Consider the following 20,275-nt stretch of genomic DNA (forward strand, 5'->3'; position numbering starts at 1 on the left):
CCAGTAGAAATTTCATTTGTCAACCGGTAGAGATTTTGGACTATCGTCTCTATCGCGGTTATGCTCACATGACGTAGCCTAGCTGTGCTGCGCGTTCACAAAATCGTATCGTTTTCATGCGTTTTTAAGCCTTATGGTTTAAAAACAAGTGGTTTTAAATCGTTCAACCGCAATAAGCAGCGAAATAGGACTCATTTCGGCATATCTGAGGCGGTTTCTGAGCGCCGTGAGAGACGTGCACATGAGTCTTGAACCGAGTTGTTTCTGGCGCCTTATTGGGCTTGAACGGTCAAATACACACTCGTATCCGTCAAAATGCCCACTCGTATCCGTCAAAATGCCCGTCTTTGCGAGTATCCTTGTAAACACAGTTGTTTATGTCTTAAATGAGCGTAAACAGTTGAGAAAGAAAGCATGTGTATCAGTAGGCTATATTAGATATGTGTATTCGGTCTTAAAGTGACAACAGCCTAATAAACCTGCTGCTGCCTCATTTCATTTGAATCTCATTGCTCTTGACTGAATCTCTTTTGTAACTTTAAAGGTGCATTGCGCGAGAGTCTGAGTTTTCGCAGAACTACGCCCCCTCTGGCGGCAAGCGAAACTGCAACCAGAGGTGTGCACGCTCATGGACCACACGCACACGCACGCTTGCACGAGCTCGAGCTGGTCATAACCCAAGGAGCATCAGCCGCACAAATCTTTTGTTTACAATCATAATGTCTTCAGAGGTAATAAAGTTTTAATTCTGCAAGTAATTTAAAATATGTGAAAGGAAAGGCAATTGAGTAAATAACACACTTATGTGTGAGGGAAAAAATGGGGGTAGTAGAAAACTTCGTTTTTTATTCCCATCTATCTCCATGTTGAACTGTGTTATGTGTTTACTGTATCCACTTATGACTATTATTATGGAAACACGTTCATGAACAATATAAGTTATAACTTTGTAAAAGCTCAAAATTGTAATCATGATACCATACCATACCATACACAGTCGGTCAACAAAGTACACCCAAATGTCTCAAGGTAATAAACAATCAAGTGGCACTATGACGTTACCATAAAAGCCAAACAGGCTAATCCGCCGAAGATTTGCGGGGGTTTAGCCTGTCTTATTGATCAGCTAAGTAGCATATTCCAATAGCAATACATCGTAATTAAGCAGTAATTTGCTCAAAATTTGTGTCTAAGTATCTAACTTATATATCAGCATTTTATATCACAATCATTCTGAACCTGATCACTGACAATGGTAAGTTAGTAAAACCTATTCCGATTGTACATTTATCTAGCTTACGCTAAAGCATTACACATTTTATGGATCGTCATTTATTGTCATTATTGGCCGTATCAGACATTAGAGAATGGGATATATCTTACCTTTTTATCAAGAAAAAAGCCAACTGAGGATCCCGTTTGAGCCCTAGAGCAGACCGGAGATCTCTCCATTTGTTGAAAGCCTTCCCTATGTTTACTCTCGTCTTACCCCGACGCCTGTCTGACTCCAATTTGGACCTTTTGGTTGCACTAGACAAAAGTTCTCTTTTTTTTTTATCTTACGTGGAGTTTGCGTTGGTGTTTGAAATGAACTACAAGCCGGTCTCTTAGAATCCATTTTCTACGGAGAATGGCGGCGTCGGCGCATACACAAACCTGCCAGACATATGAGCGTGCCGTGAACGCGCATGACGTCACGCCCAGTCTCAGATTCCGACCCGAATCCCTCTTATTTATTTTACTGTACAGGATTATAGAGGCAATCGCAGTGATCAGAGAAGGGCTCAGTCAGCCCATCAGGCAATTGTTTAAGCATGTATGGGTTAGAAAACGGGTATTTTTAACATGAAAAGTTGCGCAATGCACCTTTAATAAGTATAAATATATATTTAATTTACACAATGAATACTATACAGTGTTTTTGTACATTTGATTACTTTATTCAATTTATGAAGTATTTCTATATAGGCCTATCTAGTCCTTTAAGTTTTTCAGGTAGGTCTATTTCATTTGTATCTTTGTTCTATTGTAGTTTTATTTCTAGAGCTATAAGTTTTCTCAGGTAGGTTTAATTCATTTGTGTCTGTTCTATAGTAGTTTTTTAACCTATTGTTTGTAATTAGTTTCTTTGTTCATGTTTTACTCGTTTATCTCTGACTGTTTACTTGTCTTCAGTGAGCTTGACAGTTTTTTTTTAAACCTAACCTAAACTTTTAAGTTAGGTTGGTATTAGTTTTTAGTTTTTTTTTATGATATTGAAATTGGTGATGATGAGATTTATGAAATTTCAATGGTATCAAAAATGTTTAAATAAAAACTTTATTTAAAGCAAAAATAACTATATTGTGATATATATCACTGTCGTGAAATAACATTATTCATATAATATTTTTTGTCATATAGCCCTTCCCCATTACAGATCTTTATTGTCTTGGTCAAATTAAAGTTATAATAATAATAATAATGATAATGATAATAATACATTTTAGGCTATACATTAGTGCTGTCAATTCGATTAATCACATCTAATGTAAAAGTTTGTTTGTGTGTGTGTGTGTGTGTGTGTGTGTGTGTGTATATGTATATATATATATATATATATATATATATATATATATATATATATATATACACACACGCACACACATATATTTACAAACTTTTATAGATGTGATTAATCATGATTTATTGATTTGACAGCAGTACCATACATACATACATACATACATACCTAACAACATACACTACGGAAATATGCGGAGACGGATTGGAAGAGTGACGCCTGCAAAGTGAGGTAAGCAGTGTTTTCTTTACCTGGAGCATTGTGACTGGGAGGATTACATGAATATCTTCCTCCCAGAGTTTCCCTGGGAACCCCATATAAAAGATATCAGACATCTGAAACATTCAGAGGGACTATGGATCCCCTCGGGTAACACACACACACCAACCTCACCTGATGGAATAATAGTTTGCGATGAGAAAAGTTAAGGCTGCATAAGAGCAAATGAAGATAATCCCAGGGGAAAATTATTCTTTGGGAGAGCAGTAATCTCCATCTCAAATGCTGAGTTTTACCATGCGGACAGCCAGAAGAAAAGTGGCTCCATCCAAGCCTGCGCTGCAATCCAGAATCTATAATATTGCACTAAAGAAGAGCCAAATTGGAGGGAAAAAATGTAATGTGATTTTCCATTAGCAGATTAAAATGTCTTTCATGGCTGCCGTTCCTCTTAAATCTATAGCCACGCTTAAACCACTGTGTCTCGGCCCAACCTAAAAATGTCAGGAATACCAGCCATGCAAGTGTGCTTTCCTTTTCCTATGAAGCAGATGGTTTAAAAGTGCTTTTCACATGTAAACTACACCCTCATTAGACATAAAATGTCTCTTTCCAATTGTTGGATGAACTGAGAAGAAAAAATATTAAATCTTACAAAGTGTACATGAAGGCTTTCTCATACATTTATTTATACTAATACGACACAACGGCTTTAACTCCTGATAATACTAGCAAAGGCTGCCAAATATGGATGATCAGATATGGATGTCCCATTTCAGGTTGGCCCTGATCAATCCTCTAATCGATAACAGGATTTAAGCAGGTTAACAGCAATGCAGTGATACAAACATCTCAGCATTTAGGAGCAGTACAGGTTCAGTCTGGCATAAGAGCAAGGTCAAGGTCAATTTTTTTTTTCGTTGTAATAAAAGATTTGTAATTACAGTCACAAAAACATACTCAGTTGTGGTCAAAACTTTACATATTATTTTGTCTTGTGGACTACAAGTAAAGATCTGTTATGTTAGAAATCTTATTCAGGACAGTACATACAAAAAAATGTGTACTTATTTTGTCAATTAAATCATTTTGCAGATTGTGCAAGGTGTATGTAAACTTGACTGTAAACTGTATATGTACAGATAGACATAAATAAATACAAATTTTGAATAGACATGACAAAACTGAGGAGCATGTCATGAGAGTGATGTTTTGGTAGTGTAGGATAAAAAAGACTTTTGGGTAATGCCATCATGGCATCCAAAATGCATGGCACTTTAGTACAATGCCCCAAAAAATCATGTTAATATATATATATTTTTTTAAAGTGTAAGTTTATATTGTGGCATGAATGCATACTCCACAATATCAGTGACTTCACAACACTACATAAAACGGGTACTCAAGGTGGACACATTTTTTATGCTGGCTGGGAGGAAATCTCCATATTTGCAGCAGATAAAAGCAACATCAGGTACAGTGGTGCAAGTGTACTACCACTTCATTAATCTGTGGGGAAGTAAAGAGATTACATTCTACAATGTGGGGCAATTGATCGTGACATTTAATTTACTTCCTATGCCTTATTTCTTCTCGTCACTAAACCCCAGCAACAAATCCGCTGATAATATAATAACTTGACACATGACATCAGACCACCACATGGTCTTTTTTTTACACATGTTTTATAAGATGACGATGAAGCACCATGTATAGTCCATATGGATTTTGCACTTTTTTATTTATTTAAATTTTGGTATTAGTAATTTAATTTTAGAAATTGACGCTGTTTTATTTTTGGTCATTAAAAAAAAAAAAAAAAAAAAAATCTATATAGTGATATACTAAATGCCAGTGTTTGCTTGTTACAGTACACACTTGCAAACCTTACTGAATGTAAACCAAAAGGACACACCTGAAGCTGAACTTCTACTTCTCCGGTCACCTTACATCTTTTTGTACCCACTGGAGGCTTCAGACCTATTACCAGAGTGATTACATTTGGCAGCTCCAGCCTCAGCTTTTTGATCAAGATGGATGGATTTTTTATTCTGGGCAGACACAGGCTTAACGTTGGCTCTGGGTTTGCCTATAGAGGTCGAGTCTAATTAAGAGATGGAAAGAAAGTGATAAGGAAAAAGCAGCCATTGTCCATTTCTGACTCAGCAGATAGAGATTTTCCAATTCTGACTCAGGAGAAGGAAAGAATAAGCAGAGGAGGAGGAGGGATTGTGACAACAGTACATCATTGCAGTTTCTAGTTTTAGAAACAAAAGATGATAGCAGCGAAACATTGTTCATTTTGTCAACGAAACTGTGAAAATGTTTTTAATGATAAAGATGAGCTGAAAAGCGCAACAATTAAACAATTTCATTAAAACATAATACTGGCTAAGATATGACAAGAAAATAACGATTCGCAAGATATTACAAATGCACTTTTTTTGAAGAAAATCTCTAGGAAAGCAATTACAAAATTTGATGACACATTTGTGTCTGTGTATATACACGGAAACACACACGACAAACAACAACATATAAAAGGATAAAACAACAGAGATTGTAAAGATCTAATAGTAAGGGGACGGAAAAATGTAATAGTGCACTTACGTAATTTGAATGCACCCCATCCGCAGAAATGAATAATTACAAGTTTGCACGGTTCCTAGTTGTGCCTGACAGGATTAACTGTGGACACAGTGAATGACACATTATTGTGGATGGTGAAGCTGGGATTCAGCAATTTGTTTTCAGCTGTGCAGCTTGAGCAGTGTGTGCTGTAGAAGAGACTTGTTGAGAAGATAACTGCGTCCATCATCCCATGCTTGGCAGCCAGAATCTGCTCTCTAGCCTGAGGGCATTAGTATGGCAGGGTTTGGACTCTCCGGCTGCTGCCTCCAGGCTGTGGGAAGTAAGCTGTGTATCTCTGTTTCTTGTTGGGCCTCCAATGGGGTCTAACCTAAAAAAAAAAAAAGCTAAGGGAAGGGAAGAGCAGGGTGTAATTGAACAAAAACATGCCCTCTGGATAGAGAAATGACTGGCTGTGATGTGCTCTTTAACATCTCATCCAGGTCTAGCTTACAATATTAATGCATTTATAAGCTCTTGATTGTACTTGACACACTATACTCAGAAAAGACACTTAATATGCCTGTGGCCTGTGGCATCTGCCACCAAGACATATATATATATAGTAGCTCTTCAAAAAAAATCAACATTTACTCATGTCTGTCCAAACCCATGTGACTTTGGTAGAACACCAAAAATACTAATATTTCATTCACTTTTCCACATATTCAGACTTTAGATTATTGTCTTTTAACATTTACTTTTTTTTTTGTAAACAGGAACTTAAATTTCAGGGTATTCTTCAAACAAGCCCATCATTTGAGTTCAGAAGAGCTAGACTAGAAACAGTTATATAAAACATAAATAAAACATTACTTGAAATAAAACATTAACTGAATACATTAACTGAAATAAAATACTATTTAAAAAACTAAAACGTTTCTCATTTTAATTTTGTCATTTAAAAAAATGACAACTATAAAATTTAGATACAAAAATCGAATTCAGAAAATATACAAATAATTATTTAATAATTGATAATAATCAAATAAAATTTAATTCGAAAAATATCCACAAAATCTATAATAGTATATCAATGATACTACACACTGATTAGAATATAGCAAACAAGTCATGTGGATTATTTTTATGATACTTTTTTGGGGGTTTGACAGTCCCTGGTCACCATTAAGCTTTTCTTTGTAAAGAAATGATCAGCGGGAACATTATTCAAAATTTCACCTATATTGTGTTGCATGGAAAAATTAAGTCATACGGTTTTGGAACACCATATTATTTTAATTCACTGATTAATTCATTTAATGTGAATGAAATTTACCACAGTAAAAAAAAAAAAAAAGAAGGAAACCTGCTGAACACAAAAACTAAAGCAATAAAACTTTATTGATCCAGCACCAAAAAATAAACCACAATTTTATTGCATACTAAAATAAATAAAAAATTGTGTGTTATACCACAACTGTTACATCGAAATGTTTGAGGTGATTTTGGCAACCAAATGGGAAAAGGAAATCTGAAGGAATGTAACATAAAATTCTGCGGAGACGTGACGTACACACGTCGATGTCACAAGTCTGAGGTATTGCGTAATCCAAACTAACCGTGAAAAACATCATTTAGATACTATGAAGAAAAATAATCATGCACGGAGCGTTTGCTCTAACACATACTGCACTGATCACATGACTGGTTAATCATGTGATCATCGGCTTTTCAGTGACCTTTTTTTTTTATTGTTAAAAACCGATGATTTTACTTTCATTTGTTTGCTTTACTTTCAGCATTCATTAAAAACGGTCCATGATCAACCCATAATGCACTTGGCAGAGTGCGGAGTTCAGGGCGTTATGGCCTGGTTCAAGCCTTTCAGTTTGGGTACGGCAGGCAGCTGAAGAGGTAGAAGACCCATCTGACCAGCGTGGAGCTGCGGAGCCACAACACCAGTTCATACAGGTCTATCTGGCACAGAGACCAACACTCAGACAGCGAGATCCGCAGCCGCCTGCTCCGAGACTTGGTTTTATTCCTCTTGTGCCTAATAGAGAGGCACAGAGACACAAAGAAAGACAGAAGAGTGAGACGAAGAACCAGAAGAGGAAAGGTGAGATTACATTGGTTGAAGTAAGTTGGCTGTAAATGATTCAGACTGTGTTGGCTCAGGCTTCATGGTATAAGTGAGGGACTTTAGACAGACCACACTAGGTCATGTAATATTAACAGTAAGAGAGAGAGAGAGAGAGAGAGAGAAGTGTCAAGACCGTAGTCAGTAGGATATCCTTGGGCAGAAAACAATGACTCCTCCGCTCTTCTAAATGCATCTCACACTGTCACAGCAAACAGCTTTGAACTGACAAACAGTAAGTGAAATCGCATTAATTTTCTTACGCGTTCCCGATGAGGAGAGTGAGAAATAAGATAAGGGTGACGGTGAAATTCACTCTAATTTCGTGAGCATTCAAACTCTACAAAGCTTTTTTGGGTGGACAAGTTTGGCATTTCAGAGCATAGCTGCTGTGTCAGACTGGAGATGTCACACTGTGCTCAATCTGACAGGAGCACACCGACAGCATGAGCAGAATACAGGCTGAAGACAGAAAGAAGGGACTGATGGGAACCCAGGAGTCAGTCACCAATTGTCACTCGTCCTACTTTGCCTTGTTCACTCAACTTGTTGCATGCTCGGCAAACAGGTCCAAAGGATTTAGCCAGACCTGCCAATTGGTGAACTGAACCAAGAAAACATATAGGCCAAAATATTTCAAAGAAGTAGATTTTGCATAATTAAACAAAAACATAATATCAATTTTAAAAAATGTATAAAATAAATTTTCATGTTTTTGAAAGTCTATTAAGCTCACCCAGGCTGAACTATTTGATCAAAAATGAAATATTACAATTGAAAATAGCTGTTTTCTACAGTATATTAACATTTTAAAACTAAAACATGATAGCATTGTGCTAATTCATGCCAGAAACATAGGCTACTTGCAATATATGCTACAATCTAGCAATTAATGCTAGAAGCAGACAAACATGCTAAAACATGCTAGCAATGTGTTAGATCATGCTAGAAACATGTTAACAATGTGCAAAAACATTCTATCTATCTATCTATCTATCTATCTATCTATCTATCTATCTATCTATCTATCTATCTATCTATCTATCTATCTATCTATCTATCTATCTATCTATCTATCTATCTATCTATCTATCTATCTATCTATCTATCTATCTATCTATCTATCTATCTATCTATCTATCACACATAGTGAGCCCAAACTTTTGAACTGTAGTGTAAAAACTACAGTTAATTTTGGATCCTGGGTGTAGATATTTACAGTTACAGTCAATATTGCATAACTTGTTGGCTCTTAGATCATCCATAATGAATATTTCAGAGACATAGTGGATGTAGTCACAGCTGAGCGGGAGCTGAATTATTAACCCAGGTCAGCGAGAGGCCTTTCAGTCTGTCTGTCCCTGCAAGCAGACAGAGAGCGACAGAAAGAGTGAACTCAGCATGCACTCCCGGTCCTCCTTGTTTTTCATTACACCTTGAATATGCAGCCAATCAGACAAAGCTGTGTCCGAAACCTGAAAACTACTACCTTCACAAGAAGCAGAAGCATTAAGGTACGGATCAAACCCTGAACATACTGTACATCCTAACATCCTGTTCATCTGGTAGATCTTCGACTTTGTGCTTTGTAACTTTGCAGACCTTTTTCATGCTCAAATAGCAACATTACACACTAAAGAAAGTTGAAAATGTAAAAAAAAGCATAATAGGTCCTTTAAAAAAAAATGCATACTTTTGTGTTTAAACAGGGAAAAAAAAGAAACCCTTAAAGATTTGAGGGTGAGTAAATGATGACAGAATTAGAATTTTTGGATGAACTATTCATACAGCTTGTACTAACTCAGTGTAATAGATGATACTGCAAACATTTCTGCACACATCAAACTAAATTAGTTGTGTGATGGTCCGGTTCCTTCTCCAAGTCTGTCTTTCTCTTTCTGCTGTGTCTGTGAGCATAGCAATTGGTAATGGATTTTAGATTCTGCATTCTGCACTTTGCTGCCATTTGGTTTTAATAAAAAGGCGTTGAGGCAGACAACATTGAGTTTCATGTCTGGGTGCTTTTTTCTTTCTGTATCGCGCCGAAATCCTTTACGAGCAGACGTGAGTGTCTCTCCGCTGACAACCGTCAGGATTCCTCCTTCAAATCCGAACGATTTTCTCCTCCAATCATCATGTTCTTCATTAGAATGGTGAGAATAAATCAATATGATCACTGCTCACTGCTGTGGAAAGCACAATATAGTACAATATAGTGGCATTCATTCACCCACTTGCATTTCGGGGTGGGGGAGGCTGGACTGAGTGGCTGCTAAGTCTTATGCATGTGAGAGTGCATTTAAATGCTTTGTGAGGTCCCACAGAGTCCGCTTAGGTGAACGAGAGCTCCTGCGGTGCGTGGGATAGTGTCTGTGGGTTACTGGTGTGAGAGAGATGACACTGTCTTTGAGCACTGAGATGACATCAGGGACTTGAGCTCCAGAGCAGACACGCAGAGATGAGCCAATGAGAGCCCACTGAACAGAGAGAATGAGGCGTTTAACAGCAGACAGACTCCTAATGTGTGGGATCAGGTTTTGTTCAGGTGCTGAAACTCTTACCATGCGACTATTCAAGTAACGCTGCAGTAAACATGGACAAAGAAGTCTCTTATGCTCACCGAGGCTGAATTTATTTGATCAAAAATACAGTAAAAACAGTAATATTGTGAAATATTTTTACAATTTTAAATAACTTTTTTCTATTAAAAAATAGAAATATATATATATGTTATATATATAACAAATATATGTTTCTATATTTTAAAATGTAATTTATTCCTGTGATGCAAAGCTGAATTTTCAGCATCATTACTCCAGTCTTCAGTGTCACACGATCCTTCAGAAATCATTCTAATATGCTGATTTGCTGCTCAAAAAAACGGATTCTTTGATGAATAGAAAGTAAAAAAAAAATGTGTAGTAATGTAAATGTCTTTACTGTCACTTTTGAACAGTTTCATGCATCCTTGCTGAATAAAAGCATGAATTAAAAAACCAAACTTTTGAATAGAGATTTATACACAGGCTTTAACATGCATATTAAACCCTGTGTATAAAGTGTGTACGAGAAATGAAAAAGCAACCACTTTGCTGTGGCTTTTACCTGGCAATGGCACGGGTACAGCAGCGGGACATATTGATAAAGGAGCTGGAACTGGCTCTGGTCTGCAGGATGGTCTCGATGCCTCTCAGCAGGTCGTTGGTTTTCAGAAGCAGCAGCATCTGTCGGGGAACCCTGTTCAGCAGCTCACTGATCTGAGGGAGGTACAGCGCTGCATTTGTTCGGATCTCCACATCCTGAGGGGTAAAACAAAGCCGGGCCATCAGAAGATTTCACTATAGTAAGATATACATTTAATTATAAGTGATACATGTTGAAAAGAGTGGACAGTGGATTCTTCAAAAATGGGCCTTTTGTGTTCCATAGAAGTCAGTTAGTCATATGGGGCTGTTTTTACATTTAAATAAATAATGACAGAAATTTCATTTTTGAATAAGCTACTTTTAAGTGGACTACATAAGAGATGATCCCTTGACTTGAATTAAGGGCACACCCACCTAAATACGTGATTAAAATGTTCACTATAGGGGGCAGAGTGCAGGGAAGTGTGTGTGTGTGAGTGAGTGAGTGAGAGAGAGAGATAGAGAGAGATAGAGATAGAGAAAGAGAGAGAGCGGGGTGCAGGGAAATGGAGTAGCTTATTTCACAGACAACTGAGAAACTAAGTGCTTGAAACTGCGACTGTGAAGATTAGCTATTTTGGCTCTGTCACTTCGGCAACATCAGCCCCCTGAGTTGATACTCCCGGCAAATTTTTATTAGTAATCAGGCATGAAGACCTCCCTTCCTCCCCCTGCCTGACTGGGAAAATAAGATTCCGGAAGATGTCAACAGTAGCTAATTCAAGTTCACACTGTAAGCAGATTATTTGACCTAGACTAAGCACTATCCTGAACTTTACCTTACTGAATACAGTGCATTATTTGCTTACTTTTCTTTTCTATTAACTCATTTTCATTTATTTTTATATCCTTATTCTTATCCTTATCCTTAGAGTTTGATTGGACATGCAGTCTTTGACACTAACAACAAAATATATACAGTAGGAAGCTGTTGATAAGCCTATTAATTCCTTAAAAATATATATGCATTAGCATCTCCTGCTTTTTTTATTGTTGATGTTTCCACAAAAATATGAAGCAACTGATGTTTTCAGCACTGATGATAATAATAATTGTTTCTTGAGCAGCAAATCATCATATTAGAATGATTTCTGAAGGATCATGTGACACTGAAGACTGGAGTAATTATGCTGAAAATTAGGCTTTCCCATCAGAGGCATAAATTACATCTTAAAAGATATTAAAATAGAAAACAGTTATTAAAAATTATAATATTTCACAATATTTCTGTTTCAATCTGAATCAAATAATTTCAGCATTGTTGAGTAATAGAGACTTCTTATAAAAAAAAAAAAAAAATCTATAAGGCACATGCGACATAAATGAGAGAAAATGAACAACAACAAACAACTAAACATGGACACTAACAGTAAAGACAAAAACACTGTTAGTTATGAAAATCTGTGGACTCTAGTTTATCAGCTGAGGTTTGACAAGAGTGGCAATTTGCATCAACAGCTAATAATTCCACTGACCAGCAGGCCAAGTGATTAAAATCATAATTAACAATCGCAAACCTCGATTAAAGTTTTAATTAAAATCAATTAGTCCATTAGAATCAAACGTCAATAAGTCTCTGCAAAAGCATAAGCCTGTAGTACTACAAAGTTAATGTTGTTGTTGGAGAGCGCAAAGAGCTGTACAACTGTGCATTTTGATAAGATTTACCCACTATGCTAAATGCGAGAATACTTTTTGTGAGCAAAAAACAAACAATTAATTACGACCTCATTCTCTTTCATGTCAGTCTCTGACGCTGTTAATGTTGTAAAAATAGTGCAGTGCTTCCGGGTTATTTGTCAGAACGACGGCTCAGTGTTGGCCGGCTCACACGCGTGAGTCTTGGTGCTCACGTGAACAGCGTCAGAGACTGACACGGAACAGAAGACATTGTTGAATAAAGTCATTATTTTTGTTAGTTTTTTGCTCACAAAAAGTATTCTAGTCGCCTTATAACATTAAGGTTGAACCACAGACTTTAACGATGTCTTTACTACCTTTCTGGGCCTTGAAAGTGGTAATAACGCAGAAATCTATGGGAGGTCAGAAAGCTCTTGGATTTCATTAAAAAAATCTCTTATTTTGTGTTCCAAAGATGAACAACATTGAATGACATAATTTTCATTTTTGGGTAAACTAACCTTTTAAGGCCAACTCACTCTGCACCGACAGACGCCAACTAGTGGCAACACACACATTCGTCAGGCTTTATCGGATCAGTGTGTCACCCTTGTCGGTGTCTGTTGGTGTTAGTCGGCGCGTTGAATCGGCATTCGACTGTAAAACTGTCAGCGTTAGTCAGAGTCTGTCACAGTGCAGTGTGAATCAGCCTTTACTTGCCATTTCTTTGCAATTATTTGTGAAATTTACTAGCAATTTCTGATAGAAATTTGTTTTCAACCTTTTTTTGTTTCAGTGTACTATATTGTATGAATCAGCAGTCCAGTGGTCAAATATCTGTACTAGTCACTAAATGGTTGCAGGTTGAAAACCCACAAGATGAGCTCTTGAGTAAGGCACAAAACCTTGGGTTGTTCCGGATAATGTTCTTTTGAAAACATGTTTAAAGTCTCTATGACCCAAAATGATAGGGTTACACCACATATGGCCTGCGATGGCACTGAAGTATTTTCTGCTCTCGGCTCTGCAGGGCTGTGGTGTGAAGAACAGGCAAAGTGGATGTGACAGCAGGTACGTTCTGCTGAACATTTCAGACACCCTGTGTCCTGTCCTCAAATAACCCAACTTTACATGGTGTACACATACTCAAAAGATATAGATTATAAGAAGAGACCAACTATCAGAGTGCCAAACTGTTGAAATCTTTCAATGATCACAATTAGATCATAATGCCAAGATATAATAAAACTATATTGTATTAAGGCCCCTGATGGTATCACATGGGCATGGTTTCCATGGTTGGCATCAACCTGGTTGTGTCTGGCTCTATTTTACCCTGGGGCTAATCTATTCTGAGAGGGCCAGGAGCCAAGAGACATGTCTGGGGCCTGCAGAGACCCATGAAGACCCCCAGCAGCCTAGGGCCCACAACAAGCTGCTGCAACAGCCAGGACAGGTGTAGAGCAGTCTCAATGCCAAACACATGTCTCTGGAATAAAGGAGGCAGTGACCATACAATATATGTACCAGCAAGAGAGAAAACAGGCCCAGAAGAATAGAATAAAACAAAAAAAACATAACACATACAATACCCAAGTCATTCCAAACCATGAGTGAAGTGTACACATGACCGCCCACATTTATATACAGATTCTCAGACTATTAAGGATGGAAAAAAGAATGAAAATTCCTTTGTCAATTGAGGTCATTTCAATAATAAATACATATTTAGACAATGTAAAAGAAATCCAATAATTGGATAAGTATATTAAAGATACTAAAACATATTGTGATGACGTATTTTATACATTTATTCTCACAAAAAACTCTGTAACTACTCACTGTCATATGAACAACCATTACAATGCTTCAAATCTGATAGGTCTTAAGTGCAACATAACTGTAAATTGTAAGCGCTGATTTTAGTCCTGCAGAAATAATTGACTTATTATTAATAAGCAAATGCTAATTGCTAATTAACACTGAGTAATTTGTTAAAAAATCTGACTAATTATAAGGGGGCTAGACACTGTATTTGATGGTGTTTCATGTGTGAGAACCATTAATGAAATGAAAATCTGTTCCAGTATTTTGTTCCGGTATTTTTTTTCTCTCAGTTCCCAGGTGTGTTTGCATTATTCAGCAACTTGTGCTACAGTGATAAACAACAGCGATGAAATAAAAAAATAAAATTGTTTATCTTACAATTCTGACATTTCACCCCCCTTGCAACTGCAAATTTATATCTCACAATTCTGACTTGTTTTCCTTGCAATTGCAAGTTTAAAACTTTCAATATTAACTTTTTTCCCACTGAAATCCGTGTTTATATTTCACAAATCTGAACAAATTTTTCACGCTTCCAAGGTTATAACTCGCAATTCTGACTTTTCTCAGACTTGTAGAATTTAAACTGAGAATTTCAAGTCAGAATTGTAAGATAAAAAGTAGCAATTACTTTTTACTTTATTACTCCATGTTGGAAACAAGTTTCTGTAGAATTTAGCCTCTTTTAGAAAAAATTACCTGACAGAGCTGTTTATATTAAGTCACATGGTTGAATCTTTGGATTAAGTTCAGATGGATGCCTGACGTGAAGGTTAAATCCTTTTTCAAGCAAATTAAAATGAGTGACAGTCTAGATACACAGTCACTGGTCAAAACATCTGAAAGGATTTTCATCACCTATAGGCAATCATGTAAAGTAAACAGCAAAACAGGTCAGGGTGTGAAAATCCCACACATATTCCATGTCATAAAAGAGAAAGTCAATGCAAAGACAATTTCCCAAAAGAGAGTTCCCAGAAATCACTTCAGTTTCTTGGCAGGATAAAAAAGCCTGGTCATTCAGTGCACTCCAGCAGCAATAGTATTTTAATAACTGATTGCTGTGCTATGACTTGAGCTTGAAAAACATGTGCAAGCTCCATTTTCCTGTCCATTTATCTGCTAATCCTTAAATCTCAATCTCTAAAATTTCAGAGGAGGAGGAGGAGGGGGGGATTAGGTGCTAAATTAAGTGGATTTAAGTTTGCTATCGCTTGGGTGGGATTTGCAGGCGCCGGCAGCAGCAGCGAGCAAAAGTGAGGGGTTCGGATTAAAATAGGACACTGAACACTTGGTCTATGACCTAAAGCTACTGCTCCAACATCCAACCCATATGCCCCCACAATCTCTGCATATATTCCACCACTTGAGGCAACAGTAAAAAACACATGCGCTCCTCCATGTGCACGCATTCTCTTTAAAGGGGTGGTTGATTATGATTTCACTTTTTTAACTTTAGTGAGTGTGTAATGTAGCTGTTTGAGCATGAACACCATCTGCAAAGTTACAATGCTCAAAGTTCAAAGCAAAGGAAGATATTTGCTTTTAAAGAAATCGCTTTTTAAGGACTACAACTAGCGGCTGGTAGGGACTACACGACATTCCTCCAGGATGTCACCAACCCTAAAATTTACATAAACCCCGCCCCCGGAACATTTATAGATTATCAAGACAGAATATGCTAATCAATGACTAGAAGATAACTACACATAAGCTACATAAATCCATCAACTAACCATTCAGAAACGTCCTGTTGCGTTCTACACGTTGTCACCTCTTCTTGAGTCTCTCCATCATTGTCTGACTACGGTTTGAACATAAAAGGCTAAAAGTTTTTGAAATTTTCAGTGCATGTCTGTGTGAGTGCAAGCTGTTGAAGCTCCGCCCCCTGTGCTGGGAGCAGCAGCTCATTTGCATTTAAAGGAACAGACCCAAAACGGTGCGTTTTTGCTCACCCTCAAAACGTGACAATTTTATCATGCTATTTAAAAATATCTGTGGGGTATTTTGAGCTAAAACTTCACATACACACTCTGGGGACAACAGAGACTTATTTTACATCTTGTGAAAAGGGCATTATACCACCCCTTTAAGGAAAGACTAATTTGATTGGCTCACTGCCTTATTTCCTTTGGTGCTGCACAGCTGGTTATAGTTCAAGAGTGACTATGGGCCTGTTCAAGGCCTACAAATAAATAAATAAATTAGGGCTGTCGCTTTAACACGTTAACGCCCCGCCCCAAACCTACATAGCTCATCTTACATTTCATACAGTTTATTGATGATGAACATGAAGCAGGGCAACAACTCACTGTAGCTTATACTGTAGAAAGCAGTTAGAATGCCCCTAAAATTAAAGATATCAGGGCAAAAATGTATCGTCTCATATTTATTTCATGATTATACTTAAGCAATATCACCCGAGTAACGAGCGCACTGTCACACGATTGCTGTTTTTGTCCCGAATAGCGCGAGTGTAAATGTGATATTGATTTTATACATCAGTTCAATAAATAAGAAGTTAAAGGCCCACTGCCTTGGAACGCGCAGCTTTGTATGATGCGCTGACGTAATTTCCAATGAAACAGGAAGCTAAGGCGGGACATATTGAATGGCTCCTCCCCCTTTTCAAATAGCTAATAGCGTTTAGTTTACCTCACAGACTGCAATTCGTACTTGACAGCACCATGGAAGCAAATCAGAGTGCTGATGATACGTTAGATTCAATAGTAGAGCTGTGAATAAATTCTAGCCATTTCATTCTTAACCAACGTACAGTTGGAAAATGGAATAAAACTCGAGCGTTTGAGCAACTGAACACACATATCCACCCATATTGCTCCGTGACGTGTCAACAGTCGCTTTGGCCAGGTGTTATTTATAGCATAGGGGGCGGGACGCTTTAGATTCTAGAAAGCATTTGACTGGACAGAAGATGTGATGAGAAGCTGAAGTCCGTGGTGATGTCATAAAAATCTGTGATCCATTTTAGCGGAAATGAGAGACTAAGTTTTGAATGATTATATCTCCTAAATGCACATTTTGTCATTGTTATGAAACACACCAGCTTATTCATAACCTTAAGGCTAACATATTCATACTAAAAGCTATTTTGATTTCAGGGGGCCTTTTAATATTGTGTTATATTTTAGACACTTTTGCTCTAAAAGTCTGCTGTTGCTCAATTTTGCCAATGAAAATATTACCTGTAAAGCCAGAGCAGAACTGTTGTGCGTCTCCGAGCAACACACAGCAGTGCTTCGTTTCTGACTGAATCCGCGTTTTTAGTAAATCAATTGGGTGAACCGGGTGAATCAGCTGTTTGAACGAATCAAATCAATGAATGACAAATTTTTTTTTAGAGCAGAGCAAAATGTTCCATGATGGCCTGGAAAACGAGTTTTTTTTAAATTACCGGATATTTCCAGGTTTTTTTTTCTGTTATGTGTGAGGGGTCGCAATAATATTTGCATTTCAAAAATGAGTCGCACACAAAAAAAAAATGTTGTAGAGGGAATTCTTCAGGCCTTTCAATTTTTGGACTTTATTAGTTTAATTTGCTTGAAGAGTAACTGTGTCATGTAGCGCATTATCATTCTCCATTGTATGCTACTTTTTACGTGCCTGATGATGCATTCTGCTTTTAGCAGCAGGGCCCCATCTCTCTGCTTTTGAAGTTAGTCTGCACTTCAAAGTTCAACTACAAGGCATCTCTCCACTTTAAAGACGAGGGGTAATCATGAGGTAAGTCACCCCGCTGCTCCGTTCATGCGCCATTGTCCCCTGATGACTCTTGGGGTGGATGTGGCGCACTGCATAAAAGGGTCAATCGCTCTTTGTGGACGTGATTTGGACAAAATCAGAGACAGACTGACTGTGTCGTGCTACCAGCTCAGACAGCTGGAGACAGAGACAGTCATGATTATCCATGGCTCTCTCTATCTCTGCCTGCTCAGAACAGCAGAGGTTGAGAATATGGTCATGGCGGAGGAATATGGTCCTAGCGGAGAATATGGTCCTACCGGCCCTCCCTCTGGGGATCGTGGTGAGCAGCCAGAGACGGCCCAGGACTGCACATAACTAACCGGCCAACGGAGTCACTACCCATCAAATCAGTCAGCATGCAGGAGCACGCAGATTGATAGTCCGTTCCTCAGTCGAATACTTAATGAAGAAAAATTCTCAGCTTGCCCTAGGAGGAAATAAGGAAGAGGACGCTAAAATAACAATGCGACAGTCCTTCTGCATATTCACGAGCGCTTCAAATACACATTCCATTTCATCCCCGTGAGGAGTCAAAATCACTACATAAAAGGATTAACCGCTTAGTGCTCTCAGCTCTGCAGCTTTCTGTATCAAGGCACTGAGGAAATGGGTCAATCTGATCAAGCGAACGGAGGTCCATTGGGGAAACAACCTTCTGATCTGAGTAAAGACCTACAGTACCAGTCAAAAGTTCGGAAACATTACTATTCTTTATGTTTTTGAAAGGAGTATTTTATGCTCATCAAGGCTGCATTTATTTAAATCAAATATACAGAAAAACAGTTATATTGTGAAATATTATTACAATTTAAAATAATGGTCTTCTGTTTTAGTATATCATTTATTCCTGTGATGCAAAGCTGGATTTTTATCAGCCAATACTACAGTCTTCAGTGTCACACAGCAGGGTGGGAGAGCGAGGGAAGGTTGCGATACTGAATTGTCATGTGTATTCATGTTCACATTCTGGCTTGTTTATTAATTAATAATAATAATAATAATATCAGAAACACCCATTGTTTTAATTGTTGATAATATTATACAAGCAAGAATGCATTTTTTCTATCCACACAATTGGAAATGTGACACTGATTTTATACAACAGTTCAACAAACAAAAAGATAATATTAAAGGAGAACTCCGGTCAATTTTAACATTGAGCTCACTTTTTTGTACATTTGGAGTGCTGTCAATACAGAGAACAACGACAAAAATCGGTGTTGCCTACACCAAGTTATTCTATTTTTAAAATTTGCACCCTGTTGACTTCAATGGGGCAAGTACAAAACCTGCTTTTAGCCTCTTAACATCCTTCATGTGTCATTACAAGTGCACAGGTCATGTGAGTGATTCCTTCAGAGTGAACACGAGTGAATCTGACTGCAGTAGATGTGAAAGATATGTATAAAAATGATGTTATTTAAGCCAGCGCAAATACCTGTGTTTACATCCTGTTTTCGGTTGAAGCCCAAAGTAGTCGATTGCCGAGTTCACGCGCGTGATCATAGGTAACTAAACCTATGCGCGTGAACTCGGCAATCGACTACTTTGGACTTCAACCGAAAACAGGATGTAAACACAGGTATTTGCGCTGGTATCACCATCAGTTCTCCTTTAAGTGACGTACATTTTAAACACAGTATTGTCAATTTTGTTCTATTTTGCAACAAAACTATAGTTCCAACGAAAGCCACAGCAGAACTGTTGTGAGTCTCCCAGCAACACACTGTGGCGTTTCGTTAGTGAACGAATCTGCGGCTTTGAATGAATCGGGAGAGTCAATGATTCAATGACTCATTCATAAATACAGACATTTGTTTCAGTACTAGATGAATGAATGACTTGATGGCTCACTCATTAAGACAGTGACTTGCCGCGAATTTTGCCGGTTTTAGTTAGATTTTGCCATCATTTCATATTTCTCTGTTGAACTTTTTCATTCAAAACATTATCTCATAACATTATTTATGCAATTGCCATTGCATTCATGCCAGCTCTGAACAGCATTAAACAATGCAGCTAAATACATGCAGCTTGTACCATGGAAGTGCAAAGATGGCCTTTATTGATCATTTCATTTGATTGAAATTATGTGTTTAGTTTAGTAATGTATTGATTTATTTATCACATTAATAATTATTAATGGTATTTTAAGAATTTGAAATAAAACATGAGACATATACATTTAATAGGGTATGTAAAAAAAAAAGAAAAAAAAAAGGTAAAGGTAAAAAATGCACCTGAAAAACAATTTAAGGGGGCAAATATTGTCCCCTAATGGAAAAGGAGTGACGGTAGTCTAAGTGGAAGACTTCTATTGTACTCAGAAGGATGATGTTAAATGCCTCAGGGGGTACGCCACTAAAAAGTTTGGGAACCACTGCT

General features: G+C 37.5%; 1 protein-coding gene across 3 annotated transcripts in view; it reads right to left on the bottom strand.

Annotated features, from left to right (window-relative positions):
• Window positions 1–7,125: 7,125 nt before the first annotated feature.
• The window catches only part of adck1 (aarF domain containing kinase 1), a 119,298-nt gene continuing 106,148 nt past the window's right edge, over window positions 7,126–20,275 (bottom strand). For all 3 annotated transcript variants that reach the window (XM_084393195.1, XM_084393196.1, XM_084393197.1), the window contains 2 exons: window positions 10,599–10,792; window positions 7,126–7,406 (listed from right to left, as the gene is read on the bottom strand). In XM_084393195.1, the coding sequence (XP_084249321.1) occupies window positions 7,238–7,406; window positions 10,599–10,792 (363 nt within the window). In that variant the 3' untranslated portion in view covers window positions 7,126–7,237. The remainder of the gene's footprint in view (window positions 7,407–10,598; window positions 10,793–20,275) is intronic.

The sequence above is a fragment of the Rutilus rutilus genome, assembly GCF_951802725.1.
Source record: "Rutilus rutilus genome assembly, chromosome: 21".
In the NCBI taxonomy this organism is placed as follows: Eukaryota; Metazoa; Chordata; class Actinopteri; order Cypriniformes; family Leuciscidae; genus Rutilus; species Rutilus rutilus.